Raw genomic sequence first — 26654 nt, 5'->3', positions numbered from 1 at the left:
TGGTAACCACCACTGAAGGTAATTTGGCCAAAGGCGGACCGGTGACTCGCATTTTGTTCTATAGTTTATCAGAAAGAGAAGACAAAGCCCACAGACGGTAACAAAAAGTGCCTGAAATGTCCTAATGCTGGACTAGTGACAAGTAGTCGATAATTTAGCTGCTTTGATACGCGAAGTAGCACACCACTTCGTACTGTCGCCGGTTTCCTTGCTCACGATCTTTTAACGCGGAACATGTTTAGTAATATGGTGGATAGTGCAAACATCAGCGTTTCGGAAATGTTGCTCAGATTAACATAGTGCAAAAAACTAATGAACGTGCTTACGGATCGATGCAAATCACTGACGTCATGTTCGATGAGTAATAACGTCAGTGCGAACAAAAGGTGTTAGTTCTACATCTCGGCACTAATATACTCGTACGTCTGATCAACGCGATTTGTTCAGGCTGTTCGTCGACTTTCTGCTAGAGCTAACTCTAAGCAATGAGTTTGTACACCACGAATCAGCATTCAGTGTGTTGAAAGTTACTAGCTGTGACGGAAAACGCAAATTATAAATCAGTAAGGCGTTCATCTAGTGATTCGGTACAATTAGCGCTGATAAATAAATCCATAGGCTAAATATTCGCCACGCAATTGCTGAGTATTTGTGTTTACATGCATCTAAATCAACAAAAAGAGGAAATGCTGATAAGGGAGTACGGTCTTTGGTGACATCTAGTTCGTAAAAATCGAATGTCACAGCCGAAGGATAAGTCGGTTAGGGGATAACTACGGCTACGTATGCTCCGCATATGCCTTCCAAGGCTACACAGCAAAAGAGCTTTGTTTTTTAACGATCATACACGCAGAAACTGTCTGAATTGTTTGATCTCGGCATGTTGTTTGAGAAGCTGGGCTTGGCTTTTCTGGCCGGCTGGCTCCTCAACCACCAGAACGCTAGCATACATCCTCAACAATTACGTTATGCCGTAGGAAAGAAAATGCTTTTACCCCGAGCAATTTTTCCACAGATACTTCCGCCCAAAGAAATGTCGGAAAATATAGATTTGGACGTTACGAATCTCCTATGGCCTCCTAAATTAACCTGTGGATGTTTTCCTTCAGCACTTCCCAAAATCTACGACAGAGCTACACAGACGTGAGTAGTGTCTTAGCATTTAGTGTTGCGAGCACTCTGCAATAGGTCAAAGAAGCCTTGTATTCCAGCAATACGTAGTTACAGGGATCGCATATGGATAATGGCAGCGATATGTCATGCCCAACCCACGAAACTGGCCAATCACAAAGTCCCAATTTTTTAAAGCCAAGCGGTATTCTCGGTAACTGTGTCATTCAGGTAAACTTACTAACCTCGTTCCTGAAAAAATATGCTGCTCCTTGAAAGCTCATAACAATATTTTCTCGCTCTTTCATGTGCATATCCTGCTATTGTATTAGTATGCAATCACAGTGCCGCATGCGCTATCCAGATAAAGTTCTTTTTTTCATATTAAAGGTAATCGTCGGAGGCTCTTGATGGCAGTATGTTCAATACTGCGTGTGCAATACAATAGTGTACGAGTTGTAGGGGTTCAGTATCAGTGCCCAAGTCAGTTATGCTGTTAAGATAATAAATCGCCCTGAAGAATGTATGATATACGAAAGAATGGAAAACTACAGACAGGTGTCCATTGATTAACATTGTTTCCTTGTGGATAGTTTGAGATCGATTTCCTTGATGGATAGACAGATGTCTGCTATGTGTAACGAAACATCAGAATGCTCAGCCTTTGGCTAAATCAAGTAAATTATCAAAATTACTCGTCGTATTACCAAAAGCCTAAACAACAAATGACGATGGACACCCATTCGTTAAGACTAAATACAGCGTTGCCCCTAAGAATACTATCCTATTTTAACATCATACTGCTCACTCCGAGCACGCTGGAAGGCACTCGCCTGTCAGCACTATTTTTCCACTCTGGTTCAGTAATGTTCAGGTAATGTTTGTGTAATTTCAATGTCTTGGCGATTTGAATTTTTAGTGTCTCTAATTAGAAGACAAACTAACACAGGCGAAACTTCGAAAACTGTTGTCAGCCAAAATAGATGACTGGACTCTTTATGCCGTGATTAAATAAGCACGGAGTGTACGTTGTTCTGACATAGTGGATGGGAACCGCGTGTTACATTTGGCTCTCTACGTGTTTACGAAATACAACGATGAGCTTCCGAAAGAAACTTTTGATGCAGTTTTCGCGCGGTAAGGCTTCCAATACAAAGCTATTCTATAAAGTGGCGTATGTCACGTTAAGTACTGAGCGAACTTAACAAAAATGAGATATAAGAGACTTTCAAAATAGTACTCTAGCTGCAAAATCGCACTTCTTGATTCATTCTATTTTTTTTTTTAATCTTTTTTATAAAAAAAATTGTTTGCTACCGCTAGTGTCGTGCATTTCGCGTCGCGCGCAACCGTTTCAGCTGCACGACGACTGCACGCATGCCCAAATATCGCCCATATTTGCTATATTATCGTGGCTATATTGCTACAAGTGAACGACAAAACTCACCTTTGCTGTGGCATCTTCAGGATTTAGAAAGCCAGTTGTATGTTCCAGATTTTACGTCCGGTATCGCCGTTAGGCATTCCATCATCTATAGACATCTACGGGTACGCTGTTTTCCTTCCGTTAGCAACGTATTTGAAATGCCCAGTAGTCTATGTTCATACTTAATATTGTTCAATACCTATACGCTTCGTTTGCTTAGGTGAATTTAGCTTAAAGTAGACATTACGTCCGCGGGTGAAAGGGCGGCTGTGAATATTATGTGTACGTATACGCATACAACGGTTCTTGGTCTAATGCTAAAGTCTTTGGGATGAAAGCACTGTTTATGACAGAACACTGTTCGCAACGAAAACTCAAACATTTCCGTATACAAAAGTAAATAGCTTACATATACGCAATGATGTATGGTCGCCTAAACAAAAATTGAGGCAGGAAGTTGTTAACAACTTTCTCTCTCTAGAATTTAATAAATATAATATAAATAATAAGATAATATAAATCATAATAAATATAAGTAATTAAAAAAATAGAAGTTAAAACTATTATTCTCGTTATGATTCATCGTAACAGGTCACACCTTGTCGTTATATGTAGTCAAGCAAAGGAAAATCTAGCTTCATTCAATACTACAAGCAACCTTTACACGAGTAGCATAATGAGGGGCTGAACGCGTGTAGCGACAAGGGATACAGAAAGCGAAATTGACAGAGATAAGGCACCGTCCCATATATATATATATATATATACATATATAAATAAAACATGTGTAGGCTTGGTGAACGCTTATCGTGTTAAAGATGTTAAATATGTTACCGGCTTATTGGAAAACACCCAATGGCATGGACAAAGATGAAAAGGGCTTCTATTGACTTTTTTTCTTTAATATTTATAATAAATAAAGGAGCTGGTTGGTTTTGTTTGTGCTGAAAATTCATTATATCTATTTGTCGTTAACAAAAATATTGTTCTATGCTGCCGACCTCTAGCGCTAATGATATGCGCTGAATAAACCTAGTTAGCTTCTGGGAACTATTGCCGTTTGTAGAATAGGATAACATGCGTTCAAATGAACTCGAGCCCCTTAGGGCGGAAAGCCCTATTTTCGTTTTCCGCCGGTTGCTGGAATGTTCGTCTCGTGAATAGCCTCAAGATACTTTATCAGATCTGTATGTAATGACCATGTAACGGGTGGCGAGGCTCATTGAGTGCTGCATGTTATGTTAACTTCACAAAAATCAAATCTCAACCAAAAACAAAATTCTATGTTGGCTCAAGTTAGCTAACTATAAGTATGCTCCACTCATTTAACTTTTTTAATTCTAACACACTGCAGTTGTAAGCTACTATTACATAATCTCCACAATAGTGTAGCTTATGGCCATTGGGAACCTTAGTCAGCAAGCGCATATTATGTATGCAGGTTTTTCTGTACCTGAAAAATAATGATGAACGAGCCTGGCGCTATTAGTTGACAAAAAATAGCGTAAGTGATTTTTTCACCAAGAACACTCGAACTTACATGGGCCGACTATTAACGCTAGCAAATTCTAGATTTAGACAAGGAACGTATCAAAAGCGACGTACGCTGAACTTACCACCGATAAACAGCCCCCAGAAACAAGCACAATCGTGTGTGAACACAACGTGTTGAACACGTAAACCTGAACACGTTCAATTTTTTCGTCTGTATTAAAAGTATTTGTTCAACAATATCAGTTAGTAAATCTGCTAAGTTAACCTTGTCGAACTGGCGTCCGTTTCGCAGTGAGCCTTTTGCTACTATAAATGCCAGTGGTTTTAAAGACGTATACGTTAGATATAACGTGCTACTGTAAAGATCAACTAAATACATCCAATCGTTAATGGCCATCTGAGATAGGGAATGTTTGTTTCGATTAGTAGATTGTTATGTTAGTGACGAGGAATAGGAATAATTGCAAATTCGTTAGTAGATGGTAACTTGTGTGGGAACACAGTGAAAATTCGACGTTCAAAATCACTGCTGCTGTTGTTGTACGATTATTTGTTTTTTTTTTCCGACAGAATTCTGGTAGCAGTAGCGCGATCGATGTGTGGATCGTCGGAAGAATTAGGTGCCGTAATGACTTATACCTACTGCATCTTCCAGTGGCTATTCGTATAAGCATACAGCTATCGCTGGACGCTAATGAAGCGCAACGACGATGGCGATGATGAAGTCCTGCCAACGACGAAGCGCTTGAAATGAAGAGAGTCGATGTCTTTTCTCTGCAAGTAAAATACATACGAAAATGTTATTAGTAAAAACAATAGTATTCACTGCAATACATAGAGTAGTATGTTTGCTAATTGTCAATAGGATGCTAACTATCCATAGGTGTTGTGTTCTTCATTAAACACTGTCGATTTGCCACCTATGAGATACTCTAACGTATTTCTGTGCATAGATTCTGTTTTGTTTAACCATAGGTATACTCTATTTAGTTTCTAGTAACTATATTTGCATCGATGCGGTGGTTTGGACGGTTAAATCGACTACTGAAAAAGACTAGGAAGGAGTCGCTCTAGATCTGATAATTCGCTGGTAACTTACCTGTCAGCTTATAGATACGAAATCAGATGAGGCGGGATGTTTGGACTCAAAACCTGGCCTAGGCACGGCTTATTTCTCCTTAAAGGCCAGCCGCTTGTAGTAGTGTTTTGCGAAAGCACTAAACTAAAGCTCGGGGCACTATTGGGCAGGGATTGTTGCTGCTGTTGGTCTCATAAACGACACACATACAATTTTTATAAACAACACCCGTAGGTATCATATCCTGTATTCCTGCACCCGTTTCGAGTCTGATTACATGAACATAATAGGCTCTTTATTATAGTTATTCTAATAAATAATACACTCTAGCTTTAACCTTAATGTTTTGTCTTATAAACGTAGCTTATCGTTTTTGTATTTGCACTCTAAATTGTGGCATCTCTAACTGGGCGTCCTCTGTCTCAGACCACCAGGTTTCAGTACGAACAATCAGTCGTACGCTTATGTAAATTTGTAAATAGAAAAGTGGGTTAAACATGTTCGTTATGTATGTGAATTCGATAAACTGAGCATACGACTTCGTAGCGTCAAAATGGAAGGCAACTATCGTAGATTAATTATCATCATTTCATGCCCGGTTCTTTTGTAGCTAGTGTTATTTCCAAAATAACTGGCAAATTTGATGTACACGACTATGATTTGCTAGCGAAAATCATGATCTTCTCTACTATGATGACAACGCATAAGATGCAATTAAATATTGAAATCGTCATGTTCGTAAGAGGTTGTTCCCTGGCTACCATTCTTGGGCTTAGTGACTGCTATCGACGAATTTTTTAAGTTTTCTAGTTGCCGGCACAGGCAGGCGGTAACGCAGCTACAGAGGCACTATGAGCTGCTCTCGTATGTATATGTATCGTAGTGGCGGGGGCAGTAGAACCTGCATTTTTCAGTAAAGAACAAAGGAAAAATATGGGGATCACGTTGTGCCTTCTGTTCCTAACTAACCTAAATCCAAGACTGAACAACTAATGTACCCGGTTTTTTGCGCAGGTTGTATACCAGTCAATGTATTACGTACTACCGACCGCCTATTTTGTGCGAGTGGAACACTGATGCGCTGATAAGAATCCTTTGACTGAAAACTTGCTGTAACGTTTGTAGCATCAACTTGAACTACGCTCCGTAATACATTTAAAGAGGCAATTACATTTGCAATATAAATATATATATATATATATATATAAAGAAAGCTTACATTATCGTTAGCTAGAGTAAATTCTCGAATCACCTTGGCTTGTCTTTATGGCTCACCCTGTGACCCCTTAAACAACAGCCATTTTGTTACAAAATCAAGAAGCAATGCGATACGAAAAGTAAATGATATCCGAATGAGTATTTTTGCTTAAAATACTTTGCGAATTCTACAAAATAGGCATAACTTTGGAGTCCGTTATTTAGGTAACAATAACGGTGGCTTCCTAACCTGAAATCCGTAGTCCCAGCCCATTCTTCTACTTATGGTCAGTAGCCGTGTGGCCGGTTAATCTGATACCATCAACGATTCATATAAATACAACCTTGCATGTCCTTAACAGCCGCTACAACAAACGCCTGTAAAAAAAATTGATCTATGTTTTTCAGAGACTTTGATTTTGAACCAAAAATAAAGCAAAAAACTGGACAGATTATTTAATAATAAATATCTTTTTCTGCCTTGCTTTGTTAGCTAGCCATGCCTTATTTGAGTGCGCTAATTTAACATTTGGTCCTGCTTGTATCATCAGCCTACCAGCATTAATTGGTAGTAGGACTCTAGCTCACATGATGCTAGAAATCTATGTTTACGATTCTCTATGAAATTTCATTGTGGCACGTAAGGAGTCGATCCTCGTCCCATCCCTATTACAGGACTCTTGAGCTTTATTAGCTGAGAAATCAGTCTTCAATAATAGGCCAAATACAGCTAAAACTCCTTACAACCTTGTATTTTTGCTTGCATCAGGTTTTCCCTATGTTTCATCCACACGTAATTACTCATCATTTGTTTTTGTGTCTGAGTAAACCTTTTTACGTTAACGTTTTGCTGACCGCTTAGTTCCTCCTGATGTACCATTGCGCAGGATCTCGTAGTTACACAACAATCTGACGAGTAAAATGTTGTATTTTAGCTCGGTTCTAATGGCCTGGTTATATAATTTGTTTATATAATTATTCTTGAAATACTATTGCGGTGCATTTTTTAAAAAATGAAACACATAAAATATGGGCAACGATGGAAAGTACATTATTTTGTAGATTATTTATTATTGAAAAGCAATCAATCTGTAGATTTGTCATATTTGTATATGTATGCTAGGTTAGTCTACTTAAAAACCTACGATAATAACATTACGTTTTCTAGAAGGCGGACTGTTGTTGTCAGATATTGATTTCGGCTGGATATGTGTTTGTCAGCATATTCTGCGTCTGATGTGCTATAGAAATCCACCAGATGGTACAAAAAAGTGGTCGCGAAACAAGTTTTCAATGTTTCGACCATTTTTTGTCCTTCAGTTCCGCAGCATGGTCCGTAGTCATTTTTCCGACGTGTCAACCTGGCATTTTTGCCGTTATGCTTTAGCACGTGCCGAACCTAAATGTAAATGACTTGTGTTAATAGTAACTGCAGCGGCAACAGTAATGGTAGTGTAATCATTATAAAAAGTCGCTGGCTCTGAGAATCTGCATTATATTATGCTTCCGCATTATACCCTCGTAGGCAAAATAACGATCAGAAGTTGCCATCCGCATGAACCGATCTATATCAATGATAGACATTCCCCAGCGATGTCTTTCCGTGCAGCTCAGACCGTTGCAAGTATGGTTTTTAGCAAATATCTAGGCCTTTTACATACGCAAGGGCCCAGTTCTGGTTTTTTCTGCTCGTCTGATGTTGCATCTCATGGACCTCTATTGCGTAGATGATTGATTTCGTGCAGGAGTCATCAACGAAATCCCCGTGATGGTTCGGTGGATCATGTTTTGGCCTACGTCGAAACTTAGGATGCCGCACGCATTGTTGACTGGAATCGTCACTTGAAATCCGTGTGGTAATTTCCGAATAATCAATAATGGTCTATTGCAGTGATGGAACGTGATCTATCAGAAAGGTTCAATAATAATAATAATCTATTCTAATTATGTAAATAGCATTTTTCGTAATCAAAGCTTTTTACTAAATTTTTAATTTGTAATAGGAGAAATCACTTTATGAGGTTTCTACTCGGTTGAATTGGAATAACCTTTTTGTCGCTTATGGTAGATGGTCCTCGATAACGGTGGTTTGAATGTTGGCTGGCTAAGCCTGTGCTTGAAAAACTGGACCTTTCCAGGGAGCAAAGACGACGCCATTGATGAGAAACCTGTCTTACTGTTTATACAAAATTATATAGTGTTTATTCGCTGTTGGCTAAAGCTGGTGGGTAATTTTAACTTACTTTCGATGAATGAATGCTATATGGTTTGTGTAAACAACGACAGTTATATTTAGAAATCATCCAATCGTAAGCTTTAGTCGCGACATTCCACCACTGTGCCACTTCCTGCCCTTCCTGAAGTTAATTACAGGACCTTGACGTGTTAGACGTCTAGGACAGCATTAGGCTAATACACAAAATACCATCCGGACATGAGAGATCGCAATGTTACTAATGAAATAAATGAAAATGAAGCTTTTATACAACGCTAAACGCAAAACGTTGGATTTCGCCCATAAACTTCTCGTTATGAACACCGATTTCAATAAAACATATCTGACTCTTTACTAAGGCTTCCTTTGGCTGTTGCTATAGCTTGTTGTTTATAGCGGTAAAGTTTTCCTGTCGTGCGCGCCATCTATCGGCAACTAACTGTATTGAAATCTGTGTCCGTTCACAATGCCGACTACAATTGCAATTGATTAACTAGATGCGCTAATAATAAATCATTTTTTTCCCTATTTTATCAAAACAAAAACGAAATGGTCAGCCGCTCGAAGCAGATGACAAAATAAATAAGGCTTCGCAAATTGAGGATTCAACAGGTAACGAATATTTTTGTAGGAAAAAATTTATTCACGTATCTTAAGGGACTAGCTAATGGAGACCTACATACACTATTAGTTAACTTCTATGTATTCTAAGAAGGGTTTTTCGAACTTTTCGCTAGCGCAATCAGTGCTCGTTTACAAGCGATTTTAGGGTGCAACCTGACTACCGCAATAGAATACTAAAAAATATAAGAGATAACAAGATAAGATTGAGTCAAGTAATCTGCACGCCGTTACAACTAGTACGCCGACAACGACAACCTTCAGGGCTTTTCAAGGGTTGTAGCCAGTAAAATGGCGCTGACAAAGCGGAAGTTTTGTAATTGGTGGAAAGTTAGTATTGCATTATTTAATTATAGGTCACAAATTTGAACAGCCTATAAGAAAAAGGAACGGGCTCTGACTGGTTAGGCGGAGGTGTTGTGATTTTCTCGGTCGGTAACTACATAACCTGCAGAGAAATGCTTACTATTTCCAAGCTTCGCTCGAATGGCTTACAAGAGAAGTGGAGATGACGCAGATGTCGTCGTAGAATAACGTTTACTTTTATGGTTTTCATAAGTTAATTAGCGTTCTATTACTAATTTGCTATTACGATCACTATTAGTACTGTTTCTTCCAATAGACCTCGCACATTATATGTAGGACAAATGAATGGCGGAGGTCAGTGTTACCGCTCGCTGCGCTAAGGAAAGCGTTTGGTGTCTGTTTAAAAGTTGTCTCAGCACCTGATGCATGCAGATGATCTGGATACATACACAGGTAATGTTGTCGCCATGTGACGTGGCGAGATGTTTCACAATACTAATAAACTAGCAACTTAATACGTCTAGTTATTAGGGTACAGATTTGCGTATTTGTAATAGCTCTGCGTGGTTTTACGATAACCATTTTTCTTTTTATTTAGAGGAATAACTTAGACTGTCCACTTACGGGTAGCCACTAACGCCCTTTGACGTGACAGTGAAACGTAGAGTTAAGTTACTTGCACACAGGACAGTCCTGTTTTTTTTTGAGTTCTCTTGTGCTATATACGTATCCGTTGGTTATCTAGCCGTATAAGTTGCTAACTGTACGGATTTCATAACGAAATAGTTTGCGCCATGCTCTAAAAGCAGTGCGACACCGAAACGAGACGTGCCGATACAAAAACTAAAAATGATTTACATTTTTTTCCGAAACATAGTGTTTTGTGTACAGCGTTCAACCGTGGCCTTTACCATCACCATCATCCATAGCTAAAAGAAGAGCTTGGCATCGTTCAAATAAGCAAAAGAAACAAGAGTACGACAGCGCACCGTTTGTGGTAGAACCTTTCTGAAGGGTGCCACACCCAAAAAAACGTATTGCATATTTAATATTTGAGGTAACGATGTACATACGTACAACGTTTGTGGACCCAATGCAAGGTATAATTATCATACTAGCTTACCAGTTATAGCTCGATAGAATACGATTAACAGTAAGTGATCGCTGCTATTATAGAGAGTACTGTTTTTCGATATTGTTCTGTGTACACACTGACTAGGTTAACTTCAATAAATGCTAGTGCCATGGATGCAGAAACGATGCCTCTGACGAAAGAAAACATCGTATGTTACTGTCGTCGTCTGAATAACACTTTTTAGCTGGGGTTATCTAGCGTAACCGTACTGCTTTATGGGCTGCAGCTTTAATGGGCTTAGCTCACGTTCCGGTTCCGCGACCATTCGGCTGTAGTGAAGTTTCTAAGCTTTTGGTTAGAAAACCTTTGGTTATTTCAAGCGGCGAAAAGGGGGTCACAAGGAGATGGCATAGACCATCGATTGTCAAGCGTTATACAAGAAGCACAAGCAGTGTTTTTATCATCAATGAGACCTTATTTCGCAGTTTAATCAGACGCTCTTTCACAACAGAGGCATGTTCCTACAAATGCTCAGTGTTGGATAATGAAATAGTTCATTTGCATAAAGAGAAGGTAATTAAGTTATTCCAGAAAAAGTGCGGAATGGAATTGTTGTGTCCTCGTGGGCAGCTATTAAACGTGTAAGGCTATCCACCTAAACGGCTTAATAAGATGTACAAATAATGCACATCTATTATATAGCACTAAGGGTACAGGCTCAGTCTTAAATTACCTATAATGTATTCTACGTACATACGGAAAGAACGGGTTTTGTTTGGAAAGTTCGTTCAAATATAAGTGTCTTTGTCAAATGGCGTACCAGCAGATTGTCCTAGCATCAACATAGTAATTTCAGCTAATGAAATAGCATTACAAAAAAATTATATAATCATAAATGAAGAGATTTATTATAGTGTAATATATCGACAGACTGAACTTCAAAGTATGCCTTTTCTAACTGTGGCATAAGAAGTTCATACTTTAATTTACACAAAAAATGAGGCAGGTTGTTTTTATTTCAAGTATCTTTCCAAACTCTTTTATACAATCTTCCGATTTGCGTAGCCACTGACGATTGGTGCAAACGTTCGCCTGAATTTGCCCTAAATTCACGCAGACTGAGTTTTAAACAAACCCCATTTTAATGACGAGAAACTCATATTGAACGTTATTATTTAATACGTAATATAATTTCTCTAATCGCTTAGCGCTTGTGATACACTGCTATTACAATGTAAATGGCAAACTTGATAGTTTTTAATTTAATCTGCACTGTTTTTGCCAAAGCGAACCTTCAACGATTATAAAAGCATCGTCAATTCTTGCACGGAAAATGGCTGATTTAGGTCGGACAAAACCCGCTAATCAAGACTTTCGGTACACTGAATATGTGAAGAGATAGAGTGGGTTGTGGCTCGTAAATGAAGAACTGGCCATGGACATTGATAAAACAGGAAAAAGTGGTGATACTTAGAGATAGCGTTGGATTTGTATGTTAATAGCTTCATTTTTACCAACTTAGTTACAGGATAAGTATATATGAGTGATCTACATGTCTTCAGGGTTCCGTATTCATGTGCCTCTCCAGCGAAATAAATTTAAGCATAAAAGAAGAATTAGTAAATCTACATAAATTGTGTCCATTGAAGCCGTTGGACTGATACAATGTAATAACCACGAGACGGGAGTTATGCAGCCGTGACGAAACCCTCTTTTTATCCTTCTTGTATATTGATCATTCACGTAAAAAACCATCCGTTGATTTGGACGTTTCTCGAGATTTTGATTATAGCTGCTGCTAAATCGATGCGAGTGCCCAACTGGGCTGGAAAACACTCCTTTGTTAATGTCATACTGACCGAACACGAACATAGAATAAATAGAGCAATTATGTATATATATATATGCACAGAATGTCAAAATGAATAGTAATGGCAAGCGAAGACAACGTGGCCGGCCACGGACCAAAACAGCATTAGCGATTAACTATCGGTAAAAAGATTGGGAAATTACGGCAGACCCTTATGGGTAATTCAAACCGCTTGAGGGACGAACGGTTTTAATCAAGAAAAAAGAGTGTGAAAAATACAACTAATAAATTTGACGCTGTTCATTACCTCCAGGTGTGGCGTTCCTGTAGCTGAAGACTACACAAGCACGCATTGCCTCATAAATTTAATTACTTGGATGCGAATACCCCCAAGAAATCAACCGCTACAACGGTTCTTGATTCTAGACTCTAGTTTTATATAATGCAACAGTAGCAGAGAAAAAAACGTATTTAGAGAAAAACACTGGACGCATTGCTGGTGCGACCTATTGACCGGCCATGGTCGACCTTTTCATTGATTGTACTTCTCGTCTATCTAACAAATACTAGAATACCTATGATCACAACAAAAGGGTCAACAGTAGGCGATAGTGTCGTACCGGCGTTATCGTGACAGCTTACTGAGAAGCGTGTTTGCTATTGATCCTAGCTACAAATGCTAGCATAGGTTCAGATCCGGCCGCAGACACATATCGTGCTGGGGGTCAACCCTGTTACGCATTGCCAAACGGCAATGTTGTCTGTAAAACTCAAACATATAGATAGCATGGTAATGATGTGAAGCTTATCAATTTATACATTACATCGAACGAAGGAGATGAACCTTTCGTCGTTCAGTTAAGATCGACAGTTGCGGCAATGGCCTTGAATAGAGAAACCGACCCGATAGATATGTGCTAGACTTCCGCAACTTGAGCGTCGTAGCATTATAAGCAGTAGCGTGTCTATCTATTGAGCTGTTCCTTTTCGTCGAGAGTTTGAGTAATACAGTTTTACGTACGACCAGTACCACTAGAGCATAATGTCGCCCTTAGCTGAGCTTGAGGCTCAGTCCCGTCATTTGGACCCCGTCGAGTCCACTAATATTGATTCTCGATACCTCTTTCAAGGTCCATTCTGAATCAGCCCAGATCTTCAACAAGATAAAACAACTACAGACGTATCCATTAAACTTAGGAATATATGAGGTCGTCTCGGTTCCGAATCGGGCATAGGTATACTCCGTCTTGGAAAGGGTTAGCCATCAACGTTACGTTAATGGCAGCGCCGAAGGTAAAAGTCCGAAATATTTGTTTTAAATAGGCATAACGCACTGTGAGATGTGGACGGCTCTAGCTTCTAATATTAAAAATAGCCGTCCACGCTGGTAACTAATCATTGGCATACGACAAACCAAGTACTTTAGCTACTAACAGACATTAGTTAGTTTTTTTAGTATAATTTCCAGAAAAGACCTATATCTTTCGATTCAGTACTTAATACCCTATCATTCCGGATAATGACGCGCCAGAATCTGCAGAACGTGCACGATAGTAACTAAAGTTGTTAACCACCGTAGAGAGCTTTTAAAAAGATAATTTCTATATATTTATATAAAAAGGAATTATTTATATTATATACTAGCATAATTATAACATAGAATTATAAAGATTTACGTATAAAGGTGTATTACTGCAGTGTCGTTTTGTGAGGCATGAATCTATATCTATCCAGGAACGAGAATGACGCACCGAAAGCAACAAACAATCACGATCATGATATTACCATCAATGAATAAATAAGTCAATATTAATCTCTCCCTAGTTGCTCCTAGATGCTCTCTCTAGTTGCTTGCGTTCTGTCTTCAACGCTAATGGGTATATAGAAGATCTTCGCCTCTGTTTGGACATGTATTCGAATCACGCTAACAGTGTTCCAAGCAGATAATTTCCGCTGGACAGTTGATGAAGGTTTTTCTAATTCTGGTTGTTCTATGCTCTAACCCATTAACCTTAGTTTTCTTATGTAGTAAAACTTGAAACCCGGTAAATGAATTTTAGGCGTCTCCTAAATTTCCTTAGCACAAAAAAGGGGCAAGATAATCGTCTTTGTTCCGAACGTATAAAACGCTTGCGCTTTCATATGATTGCTGAGGGTACGTATTACAGAAGATTAACTACGAGAACTAAACTGGACGTGTATTGGGTCCGGAAAAATAGTAACCAAATTTTGGTGGTTGTTAATCCGCATGGAGCCATGTCGACAGTGATAATAGCACTTCGGCAAAGACAGCCATTGACTTCATTTTCGAAGTAGCCGATAATTTGGCGGTCTTGATTGAGATTGTTCGTTACCTGCCCCGAGGGTTCCTTCTTTCCGCGATTGTTTGTTTTTCTTCGCGTGATGCAAGTCTGATAAGGGCGCTCAGCAACATAGTTCCTCGATCTTGCATTAGATCAGAGCTTAAGAAGACTATTGTTGGCATGAATATTCGGTGAGGGCGACTTACTTAATAACTGGCGTTTCCAGTGTGATAAGTGATCAATAGCATACTAGATAGACTAACTAGTGCGACCGTTTAACATGCAGGCTTCTATGAGAAGATCGGTCGAAGCAGCTGAATCGGAACGCGTTCAGTCTATCAGACAGCGCGAGCAGAGGGTGAGCTGTTCTTTCGAAACTGTACATTTGAATGGCGTTCTGTTAGATATTTTTATAGCGTGAGTAAATACATATAAAGACTTGAGAACGCATCTAGTCGATACAGGCAGTGTTTGAGCTTAGTAAGAGGCTAACAGAGTTTGGTTTACGAGGTTGGGATCGAATCTCTATATACTAGAGATTTTGCAAGCTTTTTTTAGCTGTGTGCTGACTTAACACGTATGTGAACGATGAATAACCTTAACTAATAGTAAATGACGAATTCTAGCTAGCGAACTGTGTATGGGTGGCACATCTTTTTTTGAGTATCGTAAAAAACAGATCTGGAAAGTATCAAAATGCTATTCCTGAACGAACTGCCTATATAGGTATTCTAGGTCATATAATTGATCATTTCTATCTTTTTCGCTCTTCCTAAAATTCTTTACCTTTAATTTGCACGATTCAATAATATTCGTGCACGTATGTGCAGTCACGCTTTCCGCCTTATGCGTTTTACAAGCGACCACCATAGGACCACTTCATTCTATAAAAGTGTGTAGATTTTAATTACAATAGTCACATAAAGGGACCCAAGAACATTCTGAAAATACACAGTCTCGAGCAGATACATGATGTGCCTGGCCTATTCTACGAACAGAGGCGTTAATGCAAATGAAAACACACAAATATACGAATAGGCTATTTTGCATGGTACGACCAAGGATTTTGTCTGTAACATAGTATAACCTTGTCTTTGTAATAATACCATTACGAAAATATTACTGTTCTACAGAAATGTTACAAGCATAAAAGTGACTTTTATGCTCGAAGCACTAGTTCCTATTGTTTAGCTTGTGGATACCTGCCTGAGTGTCATTGTATAACGGCTAAATAAAATGGCAAATAGCATCATGGTAACGATTTACCGCCAATCGATATTACCGTTCTACTTTTCGACAATATCACTTGTTACTTATAACTGATCCGATTAGAACTGGTTCGTGAGTGAACCGTCTACTGGCGATACTGGACGTATTAAGCCACATTTTCTATAGTGTGATCTGGACATACAACTATTGGTTAATGGCGAAGTCATTGTCTGCCCGTATGCCAGGATAAGTTCCGTTGGTACCTACGGAATTTTTGAAAGTAGATAAATCATAGACTAACTAGCTAATGAATGGCCTAAATGAGCCTAATTAAGAGAGCGCTTTTGCAGCTATGAGAGAAATAAGCAAAAAAAAAAAGGGCTACTTTTATTCTTTGATAGTAAACTGTCTGAGACGGCCGATTGACGCAGACGATTTTAACCTTTGCTCGCTAATGATATATGCTAACTTATGTTAATGTATGTACATTTTGATTGGACTTTTTGGGATGCTATATGTGTATCAAATCTCACTGAAGCCACTCGTATGTATTGTTCCTTGCAGCTTTCGCACCAATATCAGTTCATTAATTAATTTACCATTCATGTCAGTAGTAAACAAACCATGCACAGCCTACTCCACTAAACGTATTTTCGCAAGGTTATAGGAGCAACTATCTGTAGATTTTAAAACTAAGTTTCCCGCTAGTTCAACGGGACAATCCTTCTCTCCCCCTCTCCCTCCGCCGCCCCTCCATCTTGGTATATAGGGTAGAGCATCTAAATATACATTTCTTCCTATACATTTTTTCTGAACTGTATCTAAACAAAAATGGATAAAGATGAGGTTTTTTAGGTCATTCCTGATGGTTATTTTTAATTTGTACGACCGCCATTTTGTTGCGATCACAACCTCGATAGGGAACATGTCAGTTTAAAAATAGTCCTTTTCTAGTCCGCAAATAACATTTTAACACTGACCACGAATCAAGCAATACTGCTAGATGTAAACCCGGGATAAACACGATATGTACAAGAAATACCAACAGAGTAATATGCTTTGGCTCGCAGTAGGTCAAAGGTCCCAAAAACACAAGGCCTTCGAATGGCTACAAGGGTACAAAAAAGCGCAAAGTATTTCAAGATGGCTAAACGCTTGGGGTTTGGCAGTTGATGTTCTCTCCTTCAAAACGGCCCTCGTTTACCAAGGGCTCAGGTGTACCGTTTTAATCCGTCTTGATTAATTTTCGAGCTTTTCAAATCCGAACTCTGTTAAGGATATTCTGCTTCGCCTCACGAACGTCTTCTCCAAATTTTTCGGAAGCCGCTTGAAAGCTCGCAATAAAGTAGGTAGTCGTTTTTGGGCTAGAAGGAAAGTTTCTTGCCAGAAGTGGGGGTTTGTTCACACAGAAAAATTGTACAATGTCTGACCCACACTTAAATTTCGAAAACAGCGCACTGCTGTTACCATGATGAGAGTGCTGTTTTACTCTAGAAAGATTTATTTTTTCTGTGACGAAGAACGGATAAACGCGTGTGAATTACGGCAAACAGCCAGTCAAAGTTTGTCCGAATTTGAATGCCCCATTCTGTATTACTAAATACGAGCTGCTAATTGGTTCTGTTAACTTATATTAGCTTTAAAAGATTTTTTTAAATAAACTCTTCTTAAGGGGTTTTGTTTGCTAAGTTGGCTAAATGTTGGCCAAACATCTGCAGAGAATGCTTTGTTACAGCTTTAGCCACATTAAAAAGTACAAGCATATTTTCCATCAATAAAACGTTTACGCCACACGACTAACCTAACGCCGATACTGAAGTAATGGTATACAATTATTATGAAATTGCTTGACAAGCTAGAATAAGTCACCTGGTAGTATGTCATTTATAACCCCAGGAAGAAAAGGAACAACTTTCGCAATTTTAAGATGGCGACAGGAACTATCTGCGTTAATGGATGAGAAAATCACGGCGTGGCTCTCTGCTAACTGGCGCTTAAGTATCTGTCCCGTCCATTCCGCTTAACTACAGCTTTTATGATCCAATTTTTGCGAATTTAATAATTTTTTGCTTCATTATAGAAAAGCAAAAACAAGACGTACAATACTGGACGGTAGACCTAAATATATACTCGAATATGTAAACGTAACTATTAGCTAAAACGCTTACGTTAATTATCTTCGTTAGGGCCAAAAGACTAGGGAATTAGGGGATTTTTCTATTATGAACATTATAGACCTCGAACTTCCATAGAAATATGGCACCTTAAAATTAGAGAACGATCTTGATCGTACAATGGCAAAGATCTCTGAAAGTAATGCCTGTAGTGTCCAGGCCCATGACAACGTCTGGGCATATTCCGTGACCCTTTCTATACGGTAATCAATAACTTAAGAGAACATTAAACTCTCCATTATGTCATGCTCCGTCTGTCTAAGCGTGAATTATTATTCATCCGTTTCTTGCTCGCCAGACAACAAGTGGAAGCTGATGAAAAGGAGCCGATCGGCTCAAGTTCTCCATTCTTGCCGCCACCGTTACCGTTTGTTAATGATCGAAAAGAAGAGTATACGGAGGTTGCAAGCACCGAAATGCAAGAACGGGTTAACAGCAACTACGAATCGCCGTCAAATCTAGCTGACGAACTTCAAGAAATTGAGCAGTTGAATCAAGAGACGTTTCATAGTAAGGACGCTAAACAAGCTCAACCGCAAGTCAAGTCACCCTGGGAACCTCTAGCACAGCGAGACAGAAGCCAATATCGGCTAAAGAAGAAAAAACAAAGAAAAGAGCCGCCCAAAGATAGAACGTTAGTCTTGACAGCTCCCAATAGCTTTTCAAGTCTCAAACCTGAAGATACATCTCCGTCCTATGTTCAAGTAGACGATCCTGTAGACGTTGGTGCTTCAACGCTGATTTATGGGTATATGTTGCCACAGCTACCATACGCCCGTCAATACCAATATCACCATGAAGACCAACGGCAGCAGCCTCTACCGGAATATTCGATTGTTGAACCAGTAAACGCCGAGGTAAGTCTGGGCAGAACGGTATAGGAAAGTACGCAAGCGGTAAATCATATCGAACACAAATTTATTCTATAGATACGCGATGCCTTTTTCGCCCCGCCCATAAAATATTCTTTGAGTAAACAACTATACTATCTTATTTAGATAATTGTCATTATCCACAATATGCATTCTCTGCCCTATCAGCATGCGTCGCCACAGGTAACGGTGCTCGGTATATTAGTTCGACTTGACCTACCCTCGGCATGCATGCATGTCATCATAATCGATCCGAAACATTTTAGTATTTTCAAACAAACATTTCGTTGTTATCAAATCACTAGACGGAAATTGTACCACTATGCTTTTTCTAGATATATGGGCCTGAGAACAGAGTGACAGACCTGAATAGTGGACAAACTTCTGAAACTGATGTACGTTTTGCTTTGCGCCTATTATCTCCAGGCCCTAGCTGATCCCGCCACTCTAGGAGCAATGGTCATGTCATCCGATGTTTACCTCGATCGTTACAAATTTCCGCCATTAGTTCAACCAGTTCCCGAGGGGGAAAATAATTATTTTCGGAAGCGAACGAGCCAATCAAATTCAAACGGGATAATCGCGGGACACACCCAGGACAATGTTAGTCACAGGAAGGCGTTCAATTTGAAACTTTTTCACCTTCCACTCATATCGATAGACCTCGACAGCAAAGTATACAAGGATGAAAGCCTCGTTGCCGACATAGGTAAACGAAATGGATGATAGATGTCATTACCTTACCGAAAACTACGGCATCTAAAGAACACTACATACGGCAAATACGAGGCCTTGCATCTCATCGCGACGGCTCCCCGCGGTGGTAAGCTAAATAATTAAATACACCTGACAAAGGACGTTACCCGTTTTCTGGACTCTATCCCGCGCCTGCTCTACACTATCGTGACAAATATCTAAAAGTTAGGCCCGATATCTGAGAACGCTCGTTAAACATTGGTCCCTTCTGAAAGAGTGTTTGGCAAGGTGATTGAGCTGTCGTTCTAATTTGGAGGTTCTTTAAGTGTTCATATAAAGCTGCCGCGGATACCTCATCGTGATGACTTGTTATGTAATATATGGTATTTGGTTACGTGGGATTCTGAATAATTGATTAGTACCACTCTGCATAAAAACGTACTAGAAAATTGGTTAGTTATATATATTGTTTTCCCTTTTTAGGCAACATTCTAATGCTGTATAATGAATGATTAAATACAAATAAATTAGGTACTGGCTAGCAGAGAAGTAAGTAAGCCATCGAACGATCATGCGCATAAAATAAGCGGAACAGTTTTAACTGTTGTGTGAAAAGGATGTAACGATAATGGAACGCTTGTACTTCTGCTCTCGAACTTTGTTTGTTCAATCAGATGGTATTATTACTCGATGCCTATAGGAATGTTTTTGAAAGCCGCTCGTAGAATATGAACGCTGCAACCTACAATTCAGATCGTACAGTAAAGAAGAAAAAAGCCGCTTCACCGCTGAGGCTCATGAGGTTCAAATGGCATCTGTTTCCTTCGAACCTAGCCTAGAAAATGAGTTATATAGTAGTTAATAGCAATCGTAATAAAATTACATTGGCCAAGCATAGTGGACGACAGACGTTTCTGATGTGCTTTCAGTCTAGGTAGCGCAAGGCATCTCGTAATTTTTTTCGAGGATAGCTAAGCAGCGCGACGCGGCTTTCTATGCAAAACGAAGTGGAGATACGCTTACATGATAACCATTCGTACGAAATCGATAATGAGACCCATAACAGCTGCCGCTGTTGATATATTTATTTTATGGCCAGGATTGCGCACTAACTGAAAAATACAATAACTCAATCAATTGTATCTGGGCATAATCAGCCCGAACCATTTAATGCTTGGGAGTATATAGTTTCGGCAATATTTCTTTATCGTCATTTCGAAAAGTGTCACTTACGGGTGCTCTACTACGATCATACAATCTATAATTATACAGGAAACTAACTTGCTACTATTATGATTACGTTCTCTGATATGACTACGTGGCTGATTCGTGTAACCCTCCTCGACAGCAGTACTGTACCTAATAGGCTTCCCGTAATGGCGACTATGTAAACCTGGATGAGCGATTCTGGCCGACAAATCTCAACTGAAGGATTTCATAATACCCACTATCGTTGAAAGACTATCCGCAAGATCGTCATCAACCAGAATGTATAATTCTGAATCGTTTGAAAAATTTTGTTGTGTGAAAATAGTTTACACACCGGTATTGTTAGTAGTAGGTATGGCAGTTAAGGAGGCCGACGAGTGTAAATGAATAAATAAACGTCATGAAAATGTCACTTTAGTTTTGAATAAGTCAACCTATGTAAAAGGCATTTGGGCTCGGAGGTAGGGTCAGTGGCTCCCTTGTTCAGACGACCATGTTCTAGATACTTCACATATGTAAGCGATAACACCTTGTACTTGCTGTTAAAGGCTACACTCAGAAGCTAAGTTTTCCCGCTAAACGCTGCTGTTGTACATAGCGAGCGCTGCACTCTTTGCGGGTTTTGATCGGGCGCCAATTACTGAGGGTCCCCTTGAGCGTCATCTCTTTGATGAAGTTATTAACGTTTGCCTGGTGAGTCTCAGTGGGCCAGCGATGGCCAACGGACTAGATATTTCAATACTCCCTACAGCCAGCCAGCCAGCCAGCGGACGGTTGTCAGCTGTCCAGCTTATACAATAGTGCGGGTAAATTTTTTATCTATGAATTCGGTAAGTTAAAAATCTGCGTTATCTTTCAAATAACAGCCTAGACTTAAAAAGAAAACAAGTACACAAACAGTGTCCATTGTATGAGAAATAAAGGGTGACACTTGCAAGTGTCACGCGTTGTTTGTGTTGCATTTTACCATCTTGATGCTACGAATGTTAATCCACATGTAAGTATGATTCAAGTCTCTAACAAACGGAAAATCCATTTACAATAATAATAAGCGAAGCGGCCATGCTAAACTGTGAATCAACCTTGTAAACCAACAAAACTGTGAACAAAAAATCAACCATTAGCTAAGAAACCCTCTAGAGGTTCCCGCGTCTCTGTCATTTAATTTCTTTACCATAAAGCAGAAAACAATCTATCCCGATGGTAGGATAAGTTTTAAGTGCCACAAGTAACTGAACAACGGAGCAATCTGTCGTGACGCGCTGGAAGCTCGAGGCGATATTTCAACGAAAAAGGAAGTGCCCTGATATCGCATGTTTTCTTCACTGTTATATGCTAGTTTCCACAGCTAACTGAAGAGCATACATACGCAGCAGTATTTTTTTTACAAAGTTAGCGTTTATGATAGTTGCTAACCTGTAACGTACAATATTTAAGCACCACGTATGATAGTCCTACAATGAGTTGTCTATTGGTGCTGTTTTCGGTCTAATGCATTGTTACATACATTGGTTACACCACGCCCGCAGACTTCCATAAAGAGTCTTATATCCTTCGATCTTTTTCTATTTTGTTCATAGAAAATTAGGCTGTGTTCCGGAGGCCACGCAAGGTACCTGGTCGGGTCGCCCCAATAGAAGCAGCTTCTTTTCGCGACGTTAGAAGTAGCAGGGCCGTCGTGTATAGGTCATCACGTAAAAGGCACAGTATTTATTTTCATCATAGACAACACTGGTTTGAACGTACAGAAAGATCTCAAACGTAACACCATCTCATCAATATTTAATAAATACGAGGTAAGTCTACGTAAAAAATGTGAAGTTATTGTTTTGATGCCAACTTAGACCAACTTTCGGAATCCTGTTAGTGCTCCGTGCAAGTTATTAACTGGTCTCGGCGAAATTCGTAATGCAAGCGTCCTGTGAACAATTTTCTATTTTTGGATAAATTTCTACACCACAGCCGGTTTTTCCATATAGTAATATATTGGACCTTTGAATCTTAACGTGACAACTGTTCGCGTTGCTAAAACGAACGCTTTAAATTTAATATCATTAGAAAACATGTGCAGGCTCTACGGATAGAAAGCATACGGGCATTCGTATTTTTTTAGCCTCTATTAATAGGCTTAGAATGGGCTCGGGTTAGCACATTATGCTATACGTTTGCGATACTGAGTCTCGCCTATGTCTCTGGTTCAGCCGTGATAAGTCTTCGTTTTTCAAACATTCGTTACAGGGTCACGTTCAGAACTACTGGAATACCTCTACTTGGTGTTGCAGCCAAGAAGCATGACAGCCTTTCTTTGACGGGATGAGTAGGAGTGCCAGCTTTTATGCCAAGAAAAGAAAAGCTAAATCTTAACGCTAATTGATGAGAAAAGGGACCCTAGCATCTAGCACATACACGCGTGTAGAATATCCTGAATACGTATTTACTTCCAAATCGTCTTCTTCGGCCAGAGAGTATTTCCATGTAGTACTGATTAGGGATCAATAGGCATATCAGAATTCATCACACGTTATACCGGTGAAACGCTGTGATAATATGATAGGGGGCTCACTAATTCTTTCGATTCGCTAGAAATTTGGAAAATCTTGCAAGCCGACGCAAAGATATTACGGCCAACCGGTTCTTCAGTTTATCGCTAGAACTGACCGTGACTGGCTTTGACCTGAAATGTTCTATCCTTTATGTAAGCTAATCTTCTAGTACTTTTTTCTTCTGTACTGCACGTTTCGGGATAGTGCATCGACTGGTTTATGTTATCATAGTGCAGGTTTTCTAGTCGTACGATCTTAGGGAAAACCTCTTTAAACGCCGTGTTGCACTTTGTACATTCGTTGCATTTTCATGCTTGAGTCCAGCGAGTTGAGATGGATATTGTATTGTTATATATAATATCGACATCGGGAGCTTCTGTCCACATGCCTGTTTAAAACTTGGAAGACAACTGCTTCAAAATCGACTGTCCTCCTTCTTGATGTTCTTAACTTGTGTCGCATTGTTATATTGAAAAAGGTTAGTGAAATAATGAAGCAGTGTTTATATGCGCCAGTTGTGGTGCTGCACGATGAGTTAACACTTAGTAGACTAACAGTACGATGGGCGTATTTGTCTTCAAAAAAGTCTTCATAAGCGATTGAAGGGCTAACGGAAATTGAGTGCTAAAGATGCTGGAGCCTGCCACCTGACGATACTATAGACAGCTCATATTGCCCAATAGCTTCTTCAATTTCAAATAAAAATCAGGGTCCTAGTGGCATTCACAGTGTGTGAGGGACCAAGTGAACAGAATTTTCCATTTTTCAACCCGGTCGCCCTTGGCTTCAAAGCGATCAAGCCGCCCGTCTACGCGGCTCTTGGGTAGATGTAAATGCGCAGGCCGTTTCCGCCGCCGAATTAAGCGCAGTCAACATACCCAATATACTAGTTCTCAAAATGATTAGTGTGAGCTCTGGCCCGCCGTTAAAGTGCGACCTTATGCGAGAATTGGAATCTTTAGTAAGCCTTTAGAATAGGCGTGCCCTAACAAACATTTTTTAGCCTGCTCTTATCATTTAGTTATCCATCTTTCATAAGAATAGGCCGTCGTTTTTGTCCGATGGCCTCGAATTAAGGCCGGCTCGCGCATCGAGTTGACCAAAATTCGAATTTGCAAAGACAAGGAAGTAATTGTTCTCCCAGATCCGTAGTTGTCGGTGCAATCTAAATTCGTCCTTATAAGGCACCCAACTAACTACGTAGATCCGTATGCCAATTGCAAGCAGTAAAGCCTTCATTGGCTGTAATACTCTGCAGTGTTGTAAGGCTCTAACTGATTAAAGAGGACAGATTGCATTTATGACTAATTATCAGTATAATAAAATTTCTAATTGAATGCAAGCTATCGTAAAATGACAATAATCTATTTGCCTAAAAACCGTATTCCTGTTTCTCTATAAACATTTTTTTTTAATTTTTTGGGGAGGACATATTTTTTGGCATTGAAATTTACCACTTTCCCATAAATGTAATTGCAAAGTTGGTTCACGATGCATAATACGTATAGAGAGCTTCTAGATCCCATCGTCAGGATGAATGCTCAGCGTGAAAGGTCTGCTCGTTTTAGGTTGGAAACCAGCCGACAACGCACAGAACAGCAATGTTCTCACCTTCAGATATAAGGTAGGCTTGAGCCTGCGTTGTTTACCGTAATCCAGAGTTTTTTAAACTATGCTTCTATAGCTTCTATGCTGCTCAGCTCTCTTAGGTTCTGAATAGACAAAAGGCGAATCGGTCCGAAAGCAAGCTTATATGAGTGACTTATAAACTGTAGTAAACTAGGAGCTGAAAGAGTAATAGCCAACTGAAACAATATGTCGTTCAGCAGGAATAAGTATCTATAGAGTAATTTCGTCCAGAGTAGACGTTCCGGTTGTTTGAACTTCTTCTGAAGCAGAGGCTTCTGTCCGCAGAACAGCCCAAGGTTTGATCTATCAGGTTTCGATGGGTGGCCCTGTGGGCCATGATTACATGCAGGTCTCGAAACGTACGAAAAGTTCGTTTGTTAATTGAAAGAATTAGAGCTTCTAAACGATCTTGGTCAAACGTTAAAATAGTAATTATGCACTTCTATGAAAGAAAATAGTTCATCAAAAGTGTTTTAATTGGATTATTAAAAAAAAATTATACGAATTATTATTATTCTTTTAAAATGGTCTACGCTTGTAGAACGTGTTTTGATGCCTTCCGATTTAACTGGCACATCTCTTATGTTGTGAATTGGCCTTACATTCACTTTCGTCTCAACTAGTGACGGTTCTTGTTCCGCGAAAATAATCCTATCATATTTAAAACTGTGTATGTCTAATATAATTCAATTAACTTCCTTAAGTTGTGGATGCTTATTTGCCGTCATTAAAGAGCGAGTAGGTAATGTCTTACAGCAACGAGGTGCCGCTAGGCACGGAAATTTGCATTTGAGGGTAAGTACCGATAGAGCTTGACAAAGAGCTTAAGTTATATACATATATCGCATTTTCGTTATACTTGTCTTTGTGTATCTAATTTCTCAATTATGTCATTAGAATTTGGTCAGTTCAAGTTCTTCGTAAAAAAAAAAATTAATACTCTGGTGCTTTGCCAAGTTTGTCGGAAACGTTTTCGCGGTACATATTTATCAACGGATAAATATCTGTATACATTTAAGTAAAAATATTTTTAACATGTTTAAATCGTACTTTCAAAAATACTGTGGTTTAAATTACTAGTCAGAATAGTATCCTTGAGCACATATTTCGATAGATATTGACCGGTTTTTAGGTTGTTGTCGAAAGTATCGACTTCGTCTGTGGACTTTCCCTGGTACTCAACGATAAGGCCAAAGCGCGCCCTCCAGCCTTCTATAGAAGCAATTATTTGCCGTCCTTGTTTTCTAAGGCCAAAACGATGATCCTTCGAACAGAACTGCTGGTGCAGTTGCTGTGGTGAGCTATGTTTGTTTACTACTCTATCTTATTATCCGCAGCTCTTATATAGTATGCTGCATTATAATGTATAATATAGGTATTTAGTGAATGTTATTATTTGTAATTGGAAATTTTTTTCCCGTTTATGAATTTTCCCTTCAATTTTAAACACTTTAAACTTAATATTTGCTAATTGTATGGCAGGTTTCTGCGCGTAACAGGACCCTGACATCGGCCATATAAACTTTATTCAGTTTTTATTGCACATAATTGTTTTTTATTTAATATAAAATAGTTAATGTGAAGCATTTGTTCATTACTTCCACGTATAAAATTTTGTCATTTATAATTAGATGTTAAGCCAATACGCTTGATTTGGTCTGGTCCTCTTGTTTATTGAATTGCTTAA

The 26654-nt window shown here is 39.2% G+C and overlaps 1 protein-coding gene and 2 long non-coding RNA genes across 4 annotated transcripts; 2 read left to right on the top strand and 1 right to left on the bottom strand.

The window, feature by feature from the left end:
• LOC111259275 (uncharacterized) lies at positions 1 to 21207 on the top strand. The gene is made up of 3 exons (XM_022831174.2): positions 1 to 1143; positions 18317 to 18875; positions 19317 to 21207. The coding sequence occupies exons 1-3, from the start codon at positions 881 to 883 to the stop codon at positions 19614 to 19616; spliced, it is 1122 nt and encodes a 373-aa protein (XP_022686909.1). The 5' UTR covers positions 1 to 880; the 3' UTR covers positions 19617 to 21207.
• LOC147753669 (uncharacterized) lies at positions 4577 to 6162 on the bottom strand. Its single transcript, XR_015310521.1, has 2 exons — positions 5130 to 6162; positions 4577 to 4804 (listed from the first exon to the last, which is right to left on the bottom strand). It is a non-coding gene; the product is annotated as an uncharacterized LOC147753669 (long non-coding RNA).
• Positions 9487 to 12677, top strand: LOC111259277 (uncharacterized). Of its 2 annotated transcripts, XR_002679538.2 has the most exons (3): positions 9487 to 9900; positions 10325 to 10547; positions 12646 to 12677. It is a non-coding gene; the product is annotated as an uncharacterized LOC111259277 (long non-coding RNA). The 2 variants fall into 2 exon arrangements; XR_015310520.1 differs by lacking the exon at positions 12646 to 12677 and having other exon boundaries at positions 10325 to 12638.
• Positions 21208 to 26654: the final 5447 nt, after the last annotated feature.

This window comes from Varroa jacobsoni, unplaced genomic scaffold (assembly GCF_002532875.2).
Source record: "Varroa jacobsoni isolate VJ856 unplaced genomic scaffold, vjacob_1.0 scaffold_315, whole genome shotgun sequence".
Taxonomy (NCBI): domain Eukaryota; kingdom Metazoa; phylum Arthropoda; class Arachnida; order Mesostigmata; family Varroidae; genus Varroa; species Varroa jacobsoni.
Note: the sequence above shows the minus strand (reverse complement) of the source record. Positions and strands in the feature narration are given on the sequence as shown.